At 38.5% G+C, this 15,355-nt stretch overlaps 1 protein-coding gene across 1 annotated transcript in view; it reads right to left on the bottom strand.

Moving 5' to 3' along the window:
* The window catches only part of SH3D19 (SH3 domain containing 19), a 140,594-nt gene that overhangs the window by 40,682 nt on the left and 84,557 nt on the right, over positions 1-15,355 (bottom strand). Inside the window, 4 exon segments of the mRNA XM_045576724.1 lie at positions 3,991-4,995; positions 5,696-5,858; positions 5,987-6,125; positions 8,409-8,451. Coding sequence (XP_045432680.1) covers positions 3,991-4,675 — 685 coding nt within the window. The 5' untranslated portion in view covers positions 4,676-4,995; positions 5,696-5,858; positions 5,987-6,125; positions 8,409-8,451.

Genomic DNA, 15,355 nt, shown 5'->3' on the forward strand with positions numbered 1-15,355 from the left:
GCTCCAAGTAAGTGTTCAATAGATAATATTGAAAGAACGAGCAACTGAATTAAATGATATTCTATAAGACTTTCCAGGCATCGAGAACTCTGGCTCCATTTTTAAATTTAAAATCATTTTGCCCAAGTGACATACAGGTTTTATGAATTTCTAGATTTTCTTGAAAAAATGGAGAATATCTGCATAAACATTATCTTTTCATACTATTCCTCAGTGATCCTATTTAATAGGAAATAATGCAGATATATGTTTTTCAATTTGTCTAAATTAGACAGACTTAATTCATAATAATTAGCTCTATTTGTAACCTTGAATAATATAACTCCCTTTTCAAAGGAAAAAGAAGATTCAGAAGCTAATCATATTCTCAGAATTCTGTGATCCAGAAAGGGTTAAGGACTGCAGTGCCACAATTCTCTCCACCATAGACTGTCCGCTCTGGCTTCTCCAGAAAACACACACAAAGCATCTCCAAAAGAATCTTCCACCTAAATCTCAGGAAGGTCAATGGCATTTTCCTCTACTTTTATTTGCAGTGTTTACTCTGCCCTCCTTCTAGCCACTCACACACATAACCAATTATTCTCCACCTGCTGCCAAACTAGCAAGCGCCTTTACACCTGTATCCTCACGCTTTTCATTATCGGGTTGAGAAAAACATTAATGATAATGTAGTTTTCTGCCCATTACCTGTCTCTAATAACATGCTTGTCATCATAATTAGTTTCACCATACTTGGCTTGCTTTTCAGCCATTTCTTTCCCCTGAGTTCTATTTATACCAGAAATTGGCTGCTACACTATTATTCTGGCCTGTGTAATGGGGCTGACAGCAGAAGTATTATGCCTTTTTTGACAACTGGATATGACTGGTAAAGGTGTGAAGAGGAACTGCTAATACTTCTCAGCTCTATTATATTAACCTGGAAGGCATTCTACCCATGAAGTGAATCCAATATTAAACTGCCTGTTTTATGAAATTTTCTTTAATAAATTTTCTAATCTTTACAATGTTTTTATAGCTTCAGTATCTTCTGATCTCTTTCCTGAGATTAATATGGCAACTTCATTATATGAAAACTGTTTCATCAGATTTTCTTTATTTTTCAGAAAAGAGAAAGAGAAGCAAAGACATATCTATGAGTTTCTCCCCTTTATCCTGTGTTCCTCTCCCAGTTTCTGGCTGAGGCTAGGATGATTAAGCAAGGTTTTGCGAAGAGACCTAATCAAAGACAGTGCTATTGATATGCCATCAAAAAGTCACAAAGTCCAAATAATAAATAAATAAAACCTTTACATGTTGAGGAATTCAGAGATGATCTTGGAGGGCAATAAGCAAGAAAGCCATAAGGTCCAATGAACACTTTAGAAATATTGCTTGGGGCCCTAACTGGTTTGGCTCAGTGGATAGAGCGTTGGCCTGTGGACTGAAAGGTCCCAGGTTTGATTCTGGTCAAGGACATGTACCTTGGTTGCGGGTACATCCCCGTAGGAGATGTGCAGGAAGCAGCTGATTGATGTTTCACTCTCATTGATGTTTCTAACTCTCTATCCTTCTCCCCTCCTCTCTATAAAAAAATCAATAAAATATATATTTTAAAAAAGAAATATTGCTTAGGTAGCCATAACATGGATGATGCTGTATTTGCAGAAAGAGAAGAGACTCAATTCAGGAGGCTACTGCAGTGATTGGGGCATAAATGCCTAGGGCAGGGCAGTAGCAGGAGGGATGGAAATGAGAGGAGATTCAGCCACTATTCAGAATGTAAAATAGCAGAAGTTAGTAACTAATTGGATGTGAAGGGCAAGAAATAACTACTACTACTTAATGAGCACTTCACATGTTTCAGATGATAAGGTAGGGCTTTCCTTCATAATCACATGTATCCTTAAAATACCTTGAGGAGTATTATTATCATGTTTTATAGATGAGGAAACCAAGAAATTGTGGGATTAAGTAAATTGCTCAAGGTCATATGACGATTAAGTGGTAACCCCAGACCAGTCTGACTCCAAGTCCAAACAACTAGCCACTGTGTGATAGGAAGACTAAAGGATATCTCTAGGATTCTCTAGGGAAGGCTGGGAGTCTGACAGTATCACTAAGTGAGGAGAATATAGGAAGAGGTGTTCAGTAAAACTCCACAGTCAGAGAGCAATGGTTAAAGTTAGGGAGGGCAAGCAAGTTACACATTTTGCTAAAGACTGCCTCAAAATTAAAAGTTGTTCAAGGAAGAGGTAGAAATCAAGAAACAGAAAAGGCTCAGGATGAAGCAAGACTGCATTCATGTTGAATGTATGTTTTTTACCTTTGCTTTTTAAATATGACTATAATTATTTGCTTAATGACACAGAAATAGTCTCAGCAATTATTAACTAAGTGCCATCCCCACAGAACCTAGGAAGTTCGATAAAAGGAGGCATTTCTTTGGCCTACACAGTTTTCACCCCTTAAACAGCTTGCTGCTGTTGGATTTACCCACCCCTGTCCTACCTTGAACCTTGTAACACCAAAAAGTTTAAATAAGAAAATGGTATACCAAGACTTGAAAAGTTTTTAGTGTATTGTCTAGTTTAAGGCTTCATGAAAATATTGGATAGCAACATAATATAGAGAAAAATAAACTAGATTTAGAATAAAAAGATTGAATGCACTGAATGGGTAGCTCAGTTGGTTAGAACATCAGCCTATTGCACCAAGGTTGCAGGTTCAATCCCTAGTAAGGATACATATAAGAATCAACCAATAAATGCATAAATAAATGGAACAACAAATCGATGTTTCTTTCTCTCTCTCTCAATAAACTAAAAAAATTTTTCTTTCTAGAATAAATAGATGGAGTATGAATTCTACCTTGGAAAATGTAGTTTTATGACACTGGGCAAATCACCCATGGTTCTCTCTCAGCCTCATTTTCTTCATTTGAAAATTGAGGCTAATGATAGCTTACAGAGGGTTTCTGTAAGTACTCAATTAAATAATAGATGTCAGGTTATCTAGTTCAGAATTTGGAACACTGCAAAAACTCAATATATTCCAACAGTTTCCCTTCTCCTTATGGAAAAGAGACAGGGTACATGCTGTGTGTATGATAAATATTTAATAAATATGTATTTATTATCATTTAAAATACACCTATTCTGTGCAGAAGCTGGTTTTAAATCAGAATTTATACCATTGATGCATGTTAAACATCTTTTAAGATGACAACTAACCTTTTGAAAATACTATTAAGCTTATATGATCAAAAATTCTACCCAAATAAGTAAACAGCAGGAGGAAAAAAATCTTATTAATGACAGGTAGAGAAGCTTAGTTTGACAAATCAAAGATAAGCTTCACCATCACACCCTCTTGCTGAACAGTGTGAGAAAAAAAACAACACATTCTCTGCCTCTTGGGAAATTTAATTGTCCTGATCTTGGCAGGAAACTTATAACTATTGTGTTTATTTACAAAACTTAGCATTCTTAAGGGAAGAGGTTATATAAAGATTTTTTGGGGGAAATGCAACATATGGCTGGGTTCTCATTCCCTGCACTGCCCTTGCCAGAGTCCTCCCCAGGGCTGGCCCCACTCCAGGCGATCCCAGCAGGGCTGGTTCAACCTCAGGAGCCCTTCCAGGCCCACTGCATGAATTCCCATGTATGGGAAGTTTCCCCTGCTTCCTGCTTATGTTTGAATCTCCACCTGCCGGAGTAAGGGAGCCGGCCTCACATCTGGTTTGGTCTCTAGCCCCAGGCTTGGATAATAGTAATTAACACGTGTGTCTCCCTCTTTCTCTGTTTCTATCTTTCCATTCCATATTTTCCCTTTCCTCCCTCTTAATTTCCAGTTCCCACCCAGCTCCATGTTTTTTAATTTCTGTTTCTCCCTCTCTCTACACATACATATCTCAATAACCTATGCACTAGAAACTAAAACAGTAAGTGCCATTCAAGAGACCCAATGATGATTTTAGATTCCCCTCCACTTCTGACTTTTACTCACCCAGAGCCATTTCTGAACCAAGAGAGTCTTCAACCACGTTCCCAGGTGGGGTGGGTAAAACATCGTCATCAAAGCTGATGAGGTCGATGTCCCCCAGAGGCTTGCTTTGCGGACCTGGGGCTGGGGGGTTGGCTGAGGCTCCTTCGCCCAGTGGCCTGAATGCTTTGGCTTGTGATGCCACTGAGGGTCGGGGAGGAACAGTGACCGGTTTCAGCAAAGCTGCAGGGCAGGTGGGGTTTTCTGAGGAAACTGGTTTCTTCGGCAGCAAAGGCCGAGGAGCAGGAGTTGGGACTCTCTTCCTGCCATCAGGGCTCTCAGCCACGGGCCCTCCTCCCAGAGTCTCCGGATTAACACTTCGTGTAAGGCCAGGGTTTGGTTTCTTTGGCAATTCAGGTTTGGTTACTGGGATGCTCCCCACTTCTTGCGATGGAGAGTGTGGGGTGGGCCCTTCCCCTGAGGCCACCTTGCATCTGTTTTCATTCCAGGAGTCCAATTCTCCAGAAGCTCTGTTAGCAGCTGGTTTGGGAGCCACAGAGGGTTTCCCTGAGGGAACAGCAGGCCTTGGGGGGAGGGCGCGGGGAGCAATCTCTGGTTTCTTGGGCAGTCCAGAAGTTTCTGTATTTGTCTGACTATCTAATGCTTTGATCCTTGAAACAATACTATTTTGGCTTCGTTCTGTGTTCATAATGTTTATCCCTGCCTGATGATCCAAGTCGTTGGTATTGTCCAACAAAGACTGGGGTTGGCTTGGGGCCGACTCCTCTTCGGTAGCCGCTGAGCTGGTTTTCTGGAGATTCTGCCCTTTAATGTGGGAATCTCTGGCTACTGGTCTGAGGTTGCTTTTTGATCTTGGTTTTGGCACTGGACATCTTGTAGCATTGGAATTTTCTGGACAACTGTGTTCCTCAGAAATGTCAAAGACTATTAAAGGTGCCACATTTGTGGGAAGATCACTGGCTGAGACCCCTACGGAAGGCTGAAGAGGTTTGAGAGGTGCCTGTAGTGCTGATAAAATAAAAATGAGCAAAAATAAGTTGCAACATTATAATTAAAAAAAAACATAATAGAAGATAAACAAATCTTTAAAGATAAACATGTAGAATAGCAAGAGAACTTGTTCTCAATTAGTAAAAAGTAATTCCAAAATCAAGGTGGAAATGTTTATACACAGCTTTTTGCACAGTGTTCAAATTATATAAGAAACACTCATTTTGTAATAGTTTAAAACATAGTTAAATTTCTGATTCTCAGTAGACTTATCACACAAATAATTTCTCTCTCACTGTCAAAATTCTAACAATTCTTGCTTTACTTTTCCAAAGTAACTTACATCCATCTGTTATCCTAATACAATGCATTTAAAAAGGCAAACAGGGTAAACACCTTTAGCATTTTATCAAGTTTACATTGCTAAATATAACATCCTTCTCCATGGGAATAAAGGGCATCAGCAATAATACCAACCATGAGTTAAAGGATGTTTTGTGATATGAATTAGGGTGAGCAAACCCAAGGAAATGGGGCTTTGGGTCCTGAGAATGAACTATTATAATCATAGCAAATCCAAATAAAGAAAGCACACATGATTCACACTGACTTGGAAGCAGAGCTCAATAAATTATGTATGGATTAAAAATTATTTTTAAGGCTAGAGTCTACTGATTACTTTCCTAGAACCAGGTCAGAATTAGGGAAGACAAATTATTTGCATTACTTTGAGGCAGGTGGTTGTCTATTTCTTCTGAAAAGTCAGTCTGAGTTGCAGAAGTAATAGTGTGCCTTGGAGAGGCAGCAGCATTATTATTATTTGTAGTATTAACTCGAACTTGGTTGATTTCTTTTATGACTTGTTCATAAGATGGTGGGAGCTGCAATACAAAGAATGAAATTTTAGACACCTATGGTTGACAGCCAACATGTTAACAGTCTCACTGTTCTAATATTTGGATTTTCATTTTAAAAATAAAATGCAAAGAGATAACAGATACTTATTCACCTCAGCAGGAACCAGCTCACTGGGCCTCCACGGGCCTGCGGCAGAGGGCGGGGGAAATCCCAATCCTGGGGCTGGGGCTCCTGGAAACCATGAGGCTGGCCTCAGTGGCTCAGCTGCCACAATGGTGATCTCCGGGCGCCTAGGAGACAGAAGCCTCAGTGAGATTTTGCAGGTTGGTAACAGGCTATTATCAATTTGCAAATGTTCAAAGCTTCATGAAAACAACTACCACACAAACAAATTACTTAAGAACTACTGCAGTCACAGAAATGACCTGTACGGCCTGGGCTGTCTCTACCAGTACACCCAGGCAGGCTTCAAGGGATCAAATGGCAGCATCCTCTCTGAGTTTGGCTACAAAAAGTTAGAGGTGTACCCTAAGCACACTTAGCTCTGCCTTGGTTGATAAGGATATGGACTTGGTAAGGTCCATACAGGCTTTTCATTCCCGGGCTCTGTTATCTTAGCCTATAGCCAAACATAAATATACCCTAAGTAGAAAAGTGGATGTGTCAAATAGAATTGTTTATTTTTCTGTTATTATAAAGTATAAACTAAAAAGTGATACCATATAAATAGAATACATAGAATACCTTCTTCCTCCTCACTCCACCTGTGTCCCAATTCAAAGTTATCTTTTACTGTTTAGAGTTCACATGTTCATTTCTAGACCCTGATGTGCGTGACTGTGTTCCTTGTCAGTTTTGTACACGAACTTGATGATTATTGTTTAACACTGAGGAGCCATAGTGATTTAGGCATGGCTTCTTTCATAATTTTCTTAACTTGATTCTACAGTTTCTCACTCATGTTTAAATCTTACCTTCAACCTGACTTCCTAACAAATACCAACTCTGAGTTGATCAATCATCTTTCTGAGCCTCAAGTTTCGGTTCTAACAAATAATGACGATGATACCTGCTCTTCCTTTCTCTAGCACTCTATGCCAAATAAAAACAAAACCAAAAAGCACTATCATTATTAAAACTGTGTATAGCCTGGCCAGTGGTTGAGCATTGACCTATAAACTGGGAGGTTATAGTTCAATTCCTGGTCAGGGCACATGCCCAGGTTGTGGGTTCAATTTCTAGCGTGGGATGTGCAGGAGGTAGCTGATCAATGACTCTCTCTCATCATTGGTGTTTCTATCTCTCTCTTCCTTTCTGAAATTAATAACAATATTAATAAAACTAGAGGCCGGTTGCAGGATTCCTTTAAGAATAAGGCTTCCTTGGGCCTATTCTTGCAAGAATAGGGCTTCCTGCAGTCTGAGCAAAGCAGAGAAGGGAGCAAAGCCTGACTGCCGCCCTGCGCTTTCCCTCCCGTGGCCGCCACCACCCTGTTTTCTGCTTTCCCTCCCTCTTCCTTCTATGCTTTCTTCAGTCTTTGCTCCAAATTAACTGCTATCTTTGTTGGGTTAATTTGCATGGAGTGATGGTCAATTTGCATGTTTCTCTTTTATTAGTATAGATCAACCTTCTCTCTCCCATGTAGATACACTCTCATGCTAGCTTGTGAAATGGTGGAACCTGCTTATTAATTATATTTGAATGGGAGTACCTAAAAACCTCTGCTTATAGCTTTTGTTTAACTAAATAATGAGTTACTAATTAATAAATTTTCGCCACTCTACATGCATTAATCTGTATAACAACCTTTTGAGGGAGGTCTGGTTTGTACTGCTTTAATGATGGGGATATTGAAGCGAAGAAGAGTGACATAGCTTGCCAAGGTCACATGGTAAGAAAGTAAAGTCATGATTTGAACTTGCATAATGTCTCACTATAAAGTCCTTGTTCTTCATTCCTAGATACCATACCATAAGAAATTTGAAAGCATGAAAGATGTTTTATAAAAATCTATCCATTTATTCACCTGCTCATCTTCCCATCCATTCAGCCCTCTATCTGTCTATTTGGCCTTCTTTCTGTGTTTCCAGTGACTCAGTCTTCTCTCCTCCCCTTTTTCCCTTTCTTCAGCCAACCATCTAGCCACTTATGCATTCAGCTATCTATCCAGCCTGCCTGCCTGCCTCTTTTCCTTTCTTTACCCTTCCACTCAATCTCCTATCCTGTCATCCATCCATTTATCTATGCAACATGTACTAAGCAGCTATGAGGTACAAAGCACTTCTTTGAAGCAGTTCCAATAATGCTTTACATGTAGCAGTTGCTTAATAAACATTTTCAAATTGATTTCAGTAAATAATTAGTCTCAAAAGAACACTTTGGGCTTGTATTGCTTCTCCTCTCAAGCAAAGTCTCTATCGTTCAAGCTTATAGATTAATTCAGGAAATGTATTGATGAGGCAGAATGCTGTAATACACTACTTATAAAAGAGAAATATTTAACTTGCTAACTGGTAACATTTTTATTTCATTATTAGCAGAAAATATGCCCTCTATTATAAATATAAACATACCTCCTATCTCGATGAAGCTCACTTTGTATAGAAGTCCGAGAAGCTACAAAACAAAGAATACATTGATGACATACAAAATTAGAATATTCAATAAAGGTTTAAATTTCATAGGGTATATTATTAAAAAATAGCTTATACTTGATATCATATAGAATATATGGATTTTTTGAAGGATTAAAACAACTTATTTATTTTTTGCAAATCTTTTAATCACATCTTATATTTATTTTATAATTAGAAATAAGTTTTATAATTAGAAATAAGTAGCTAATAAATTATGTATTTCTACAAACTGGATTATAGACACATAGGATAGTGTCTTAAAGAAAATGTTTTGATAAGGACAGAGGAAAGAAAGAATATAAAGGCATTTATACCTGAATTAGGTTTAGAGGGAATAATATCTAAGAGGAACATAGAGAAAAAGCAGAATGTATGTATTTTAACATCCATAGTAGAAAAGCAAATCAAAATGATTTTTTCATATGGTATCAAGTTAATTATAGCATATATTTGAATTCATAAGATAGCAGATTTCAAAAGCTCTCCAAAGCACATTCTGGGGTTCCAAAAGTAGGTTAATGATTGAACAGAGGGAAAAAAAGATAGCTACAAATAGAAATTGCATGATAAGAGCATTATAATTACATGAAATAACAATGGGCATAAAACTTCATTACATATCTATTCTGATCTATGACAGTACTTTTATGTTTGTTTATGACTATTGTAAAGAGAATGAAGGTGGTTAAATTTTCATCGATTTTCTAACTTTTCTGGAGTTTTATAGTCTCTGTTTTAGTACTTAAATTAAAAAATAATGAATACAAGAACTGTCCATATCACTTTTATAAACATATTTATAGAATATATTATTATATATGCAGCATTGACTTTTCCCTCAATCTCAAAAAGCTATGTTATTTAAAATTTTTCCAAATTTTATTTTAAAATTAAATCATGTCTTAATCAGATGATCTGGACAATATGTCACATATAGGGTCACACAGTATACATATGTACAATACACAATTATATCCCTATTTTCAAGGAGCACATTCTAAAGACATCTTTTTTATAAATCTTCCTACACATACTGAAATGATTGTGCACAAACAGGAATTTGTTTCAGATATTAACTATTTCTGCCAATTGCCCTCCTATTTCCAATACTCTAATTTTTTCAATTCTTCTGATTTGTAAAGTTTGAAGGTATGAATCTCTGCTTTCCCCCCTCCTATTAACTTTCTAGTTCTCTCTGAACAATGAGGCTGACAAAGCTGGGGAGGCAGGGGTAGAGGTGGCTGTGACAGCTGAATCTATTCTGGGTTGGCAAAGCAAACCCAACATTTGAAACCAAAACTCTTGGATATCAAGTTGGAGGATGTCTTGTATTCATATCATTAACTGATTTGACTTCAATTTTTATCAAAAGTTAATCCAAGCTGAGGTGCATTTTGTCATTGGAATGAAGGACAGAGAGGCTAAAGCTCTGAGGGGCTGGTCTGATTGGTAAGGCTGGTTTCATTAAGTAAGTGGCTCATTAAGTGCGCTACAATCACATCACCATCACCACTAAAGCCAGAATCAGCAGGCACAGCACTTGTACATGACATCACATCATTGGTCACAAACATACCTCTTCCACGGGGCATTTTTGCTGTGCACTATTCATGAGTGCTAAGAGAAAAAAAGAAGGGGTTATAGAAGAAGAAAGGGGGGTGGGGGGGAAAGTGAACCCAGTTGCTTATGCTCTAAAAGGAATTTGAGAGCAAGACTGTCTCACCATGGCACTCTGCATACTTCTACAGAAAGGAAAAATTGATGAACCATAGTTTTAGGGAGTAAAGAAGTACGCTGTGGCAAAGACATGTCTGTACAGACCAGACATTCACACTCATAACCACAGAGGGGGAAAAAAACCACACAAAAAAAACTACCTATAGTGCAAAAAAAAAAAAAAAATCCCTAAAAACAATTTTGCAAAATAAATTTGCTACTTCAATAGGAATCAATATTAAAGTATACATATACTTAAAAGGAAATTCAGTATTCACTTTACATCCTTTTAAATCAGTTGCTCGTCACTTGATTCAGCCCTTGCACACCACCGGTCATTAGTAACAGGCCCCCTTGGGTAGCAGGGTGGCATTCCCCCTCTGGAAGTAGCCAAATGATGGCAAGAAGGTCTCTCAAGGATCTCTGCATCCTTTCAGAAGCAGTACCTTCTCCTTTCCTGCTCCAATTATTTTTTTTTCACATTCACTTGTCTGTGAAATCTCTTTTCTCTCTTGATCCCCATAGAATGCCTGGCACTTTTTGTCAGTGTTGAACAAGTTTAGCAGCTAGACACTTTAAATGTTCATGGCAGATTTTCATGTAGTATTTCACACTCTTCCTGCTAATTTCTTAACCACCCATTTAATCTATTCTCACTTTTCCAGATTATACAGATTTGATGTAGTTGTTGCCAGAAAAACTGAATTTGCCACCAAAGCCCATATTGACAGGGATCTTAACTTCTGCCACAAACTGCTGCTAGTCTCCTGTACATTTTGGATTAAACCACAGTATAAAGGCAATATGTTCCATTAAAGCTATCGTATCATTTTACAGAATTATTTTGAAACTTTTCTAACTCATATAGTTAAATTCTAAGTACAAAACAAGTTAATATTTAGTTCTTCATAAAATACTGAGACCTGGATTTCCAATATTAGTTCTAATAAAGACTCTGCCTACACTCTGTCAGGATCATAAGCATGAAAGGATCCTCAGTGATCATCCTACTCCAACCTTACAGATGAGGAGGCTGAGACACAGAGAGGTTAAATGTGTTATCCCAGGGCCTACAGCCCATTATAGGAAGGGCTGGGGGCAGTTTGTCCCTGAAGCAGTTTAATTCCTTGTGGAGCCAGGAGAGCTGGCTGTGTCTTGATCCTCAATAATTAATAAATATTGATAAAATAATGGCCAGAAGAAATAAACACACAGGATCATCTATACATATAAAACATGAAGGATCATCTATACATATAAAAGCCTTAGCGACCATCTGACCGGTAGTTATGATGTGTACTGACCACCAGGGGTCAGGTGCTCAACGCAGGAGCTGCTGAGAGACAGCAACTTTGAAGAGCGCCCTCTGACACTCTGGGACCTCTCAGGAAATGTCCGATGGCTGGTTTCAGCCCAATCCCCACAGGACAGGCCAAGTGACCCCATCTGCCGGAGGGACCCCACTCACTCGCTAGACATCCTTCGAGCCCCAGTGCTGCCCCAGGTGCAGCCAGCCAGGGGGGGACCACGGGAGGTTGGCTCCAGGGCATGTCTGGCCCGTCTTGCCCAGTCCCACCTCATGGGCCACGTTTTAATTAATTTCCTTTCAAATAGCATGAATCCATGCACCAGGCCTCTAGTTATATTATAAGCATCCTTGCTATAATCTTTATCAATGAAAATCACAATAATAAAAAATCACTAACTACATTTGTTTGTGACAGGGTATGAACTAGATGCCTATGACATGGTAATAAGAAGATTAATGCAATGGAGAAGCTCATGGCCTCAGAATCTCAGGAAATCTAGGTTCACATCTAAGCTCTACCTTGTGGAGCCATTTAACCTCTCTGAGATTCAGTGTCCCTACCATCTATAAAATGAGGTTAACACCTAGCATGTAGATCATTATTTTATAATGTATAAGAACAGTTCTTAGCTTACAGTAGGCAATGAATATTAGCTATTTCTGAATTTCAGAGAATAATTTTCTTTTCAAAAGTTAATGAAATGGAAAGCATGAAATCCTTGATATATTCAGTTAGACTACTTTATGATTTATCCAAAATATTTAGGGTCATAAGAATAAATGAAAAAAAAAAAAGTAAGTCCTAAAGGCTTGATTGAAACCATACTCATCATGAAAGAATTTAAAATACAACCAGTTAAGGAACATTGCCTTAAAAATGTGATAAAGTCTTTCTCCTTGGCAGGGTTAGATGATTACGTTTGGGATAATAAAGCAAACATTTCAATGGATTGAGTAAGTAAAAAACTTTCTTACAATTTTTTCTTATAGAATGGGAAAAAGGGGTGCCAAATTATTCTTCTTTCTGTGTTTACATGGCTTCATGTGAGAATCTGTTTGTCTTCTTATTTAACACCAGCAATAAATACAACCAACAAATATTTCTTTAGCGTTTACAAAGTAACACAGAAGAATTAAAGACAACTGTGTTAATTTTTTTTTAAAAGGTTCCTCAAAGCAAGAGTTTTCCCATTGCCGAAACCAATTTAGCTCAGTGGTAGAGCATCGGTCTGCGGACTGAAAGGTCCCGGGTTCGATTCCGGTCAGGGGCATGTACGTTGGTTGTGGGCACATCCCCAGTAAGGGGTGAGCAAGAGGCAGCTGGTCGATGTTTCTCTCTCATCGACGTTTCTAGCTCTCTATCTCTCTCCCTTCCTCTTTGTAAAAAAATCAATAAAATATATTTAAAAAAAAAAAGAGTTTTCCCATTATTTCACCTCCTCCTTCCTTTCTGCTGGGATTGCTTCACCAATTTCCCCTTCACTCTGGCTGCAGTTCAATCTCTCCACGGATTCTTTCTCTGCTGCTTACAGAGGCCTCCAACTTCCTTCTCCTACTGTGAACATGTTCAAAATCTCCTCTCTGCTTGACCCTCATGCTTTCTCAAGCTACAACCCTTTCTTCTCTTATTTACCACCAGATTTCATAGAAGAGTAGCCTACCACAGCTGTCCCAGCTTCTATATATTGCATTCATTATTCAAATCAAAGTGTGGCTTCCAACTTCAATGATATACTTAAACTGCTCTCTCAAAGGTCATCGCTGACCTCCTGAGTGCCAATTCTCAACCACCTTGAGCCTGATGTTCCTGCAGCATTAAGAGATATTTGTGGTCCACTCATTCTTTTCAAACCTCGCTTCCTTTGACATCTAATACACAGCCTTCTCCTAATCTGTCTTTCTTTTCCTTCTTTCCTTCTCTCCCTCCCTTCTCTTTTTTTTTCTCCCTCTCTCCTTCCCTCCCTTCCTACCTTCCTTTCTTTTTTTTGTTGAACCTCGCCTTAGGATATTTTACCATTGATTTTTAGAGAGAGTGGAAAAGAGGGGAAGAGACACACAGAGAGAAACATTGATGTGAGACAGACACATCCCACACTGATTGGATGCCTCCAGCATGCGGCCAGACCAGGGATCGAGCCTGTAACCAAAATTACGTGCCTTTGGCCGGAATCGAAACCTTGAGTCTGAGGGCTAACACTCTATCCACTGAGCCAACCTAGCTAACCAAAAACCTCCTAGTTTTTCTATTATCCTGATCACTTTTTCAGCCTCTTTTTGCCCATTCCTTATTAAGTACTTTCTCCTCAAGCCCTGCAAGGCACAGAACCTCAGGGTAAGCAAGATCCATCCTGAAGGATCAATGAGAAGTCAGGTACAGGTTACAATCCCCAACAAAGAAGTCCTGAAACCCAAGACAGAGGAAAGGTAAGAAGCCAGAGGACCAAGGCAGGAGCCAGAGGACAAAGGCAGCAACCAGCGGACAGGACTCAGTGAAAGGAGGCCTTTCCTCAGCAGGACTGGGTTTTTGGGTCATGCATCTTTTGGTCTATAGCACCTTTACAGCATAGCTTGGTTCCAAATATCATTGCTTCCCAAGATTCTTCCTTTGTCATCTGCTGTATCCTTTCCACTTTCTCTCTAAATGGTTAGCTATTGCCAGGATTTTGCCTACAACCTTGATTATCCCCAAATTGTATCTCCAGGAAGAAATATTTTTTAAATTTAAATTTTTTATTGTTTAAAGTATTACATGAGTCTCCTTTTCCCCAACTGACCTCTCCCTGGCCACCCCCATGCCCGGCAGAAAGAAATTCTTGCCTAAATTCCAGACCTATTTGAATGATCTCCCTCCCCTTTTCTCTGCCCAAGGGCTCTAAGACATGTAAAGCTGTCATGAATTTTTTATTTTCCCCACATTTTTATAATTCACCACCAACAACAAAAATGAAATGTGGGGCAACATGGAGAACAGTGATATTTCTTTCTGTATTGCCACCTTAAAAACTACTCACTGCAATGAGTTCAAATGCATAGTCTTCACAACCTGTGGATATCCTAAATTCATACCTAATACTACAAATTATGTCTCTAAAAATAGTATACATTTTCCTTAAGAGTGCTGATCTCAGCTCAAATAATGTGAAGAACATCTAAAATCCTTGCCTTATTTCTTTTTATAATGAGTACGCCATGTTCTATTTGGAAAAGGAATCTTTGCTCAGTCTTTATTAAAAAGAATGTTAAGTCTGGCTGGCTTGGCTCAGACTGGGCCTCGACCTATGAACCAGGGGGTCAGGTTCAATTCCAGGTCAGAGAAAATGCCCACATTGTGGGCTGGATCCAGTATGAAGCATGCAGGAGGCAGCCGATCAATGATTCTCTTTCATCATTGATATTTCTATCTCTCTCCTCCCTTCCTCTCTGAAATCAATAAAAATCAATTTTTAAAAAATAATGTTAAAGTCCTACATATCAAGAGCATGTTTTAACACTTTAACCAAGAGGTAAAGTTAGTATGACTCTACTGTTCTGGAAATTCCATTAAGGCACTTCTACCTGTATGTGGAAGTATGAGCCAATCTCCATAGGCATTTTTACAGATAAATAAAAATACTGTGAAAGTAAATAAAAAAGGACAGGGCTTGTTTGGTATTTTTCAAATCCATCAGATGTCTTTAGAAAATGGTTACATAAAATTTATATTAGATCATAGAAACTAGCTAAGTAATCCAGATTTTTTTTTTTTTTTAACAGCTTAGTTCTATAAGAGAAAAAATGTTCTGAGGAACTGGCTTATCAATGAATAAAAGTTGAAAAGAAAGTTGAAAAACTAACTGCATGTCTGAAATGGCTTATTACT

This window comes from Pipistrellus kuhlii, unplaced genomic scaffold, assembly GCF_014108245.1.
Source record: "Pipistrellus kuhlii isolate mPipKuh1 unplaced genomic scaffold, mPipKuh1.p scaffold_m20_p_8, whole genome shotgun sequence".
Classification (NCBI taxonomy): domain Eukaryota; kingdom Metazoa; phylum Chordata; class Mammalia; order Chiroptera; family Vespertilionidae; genus Pipistrellus; species Pipistrellus kuhlii.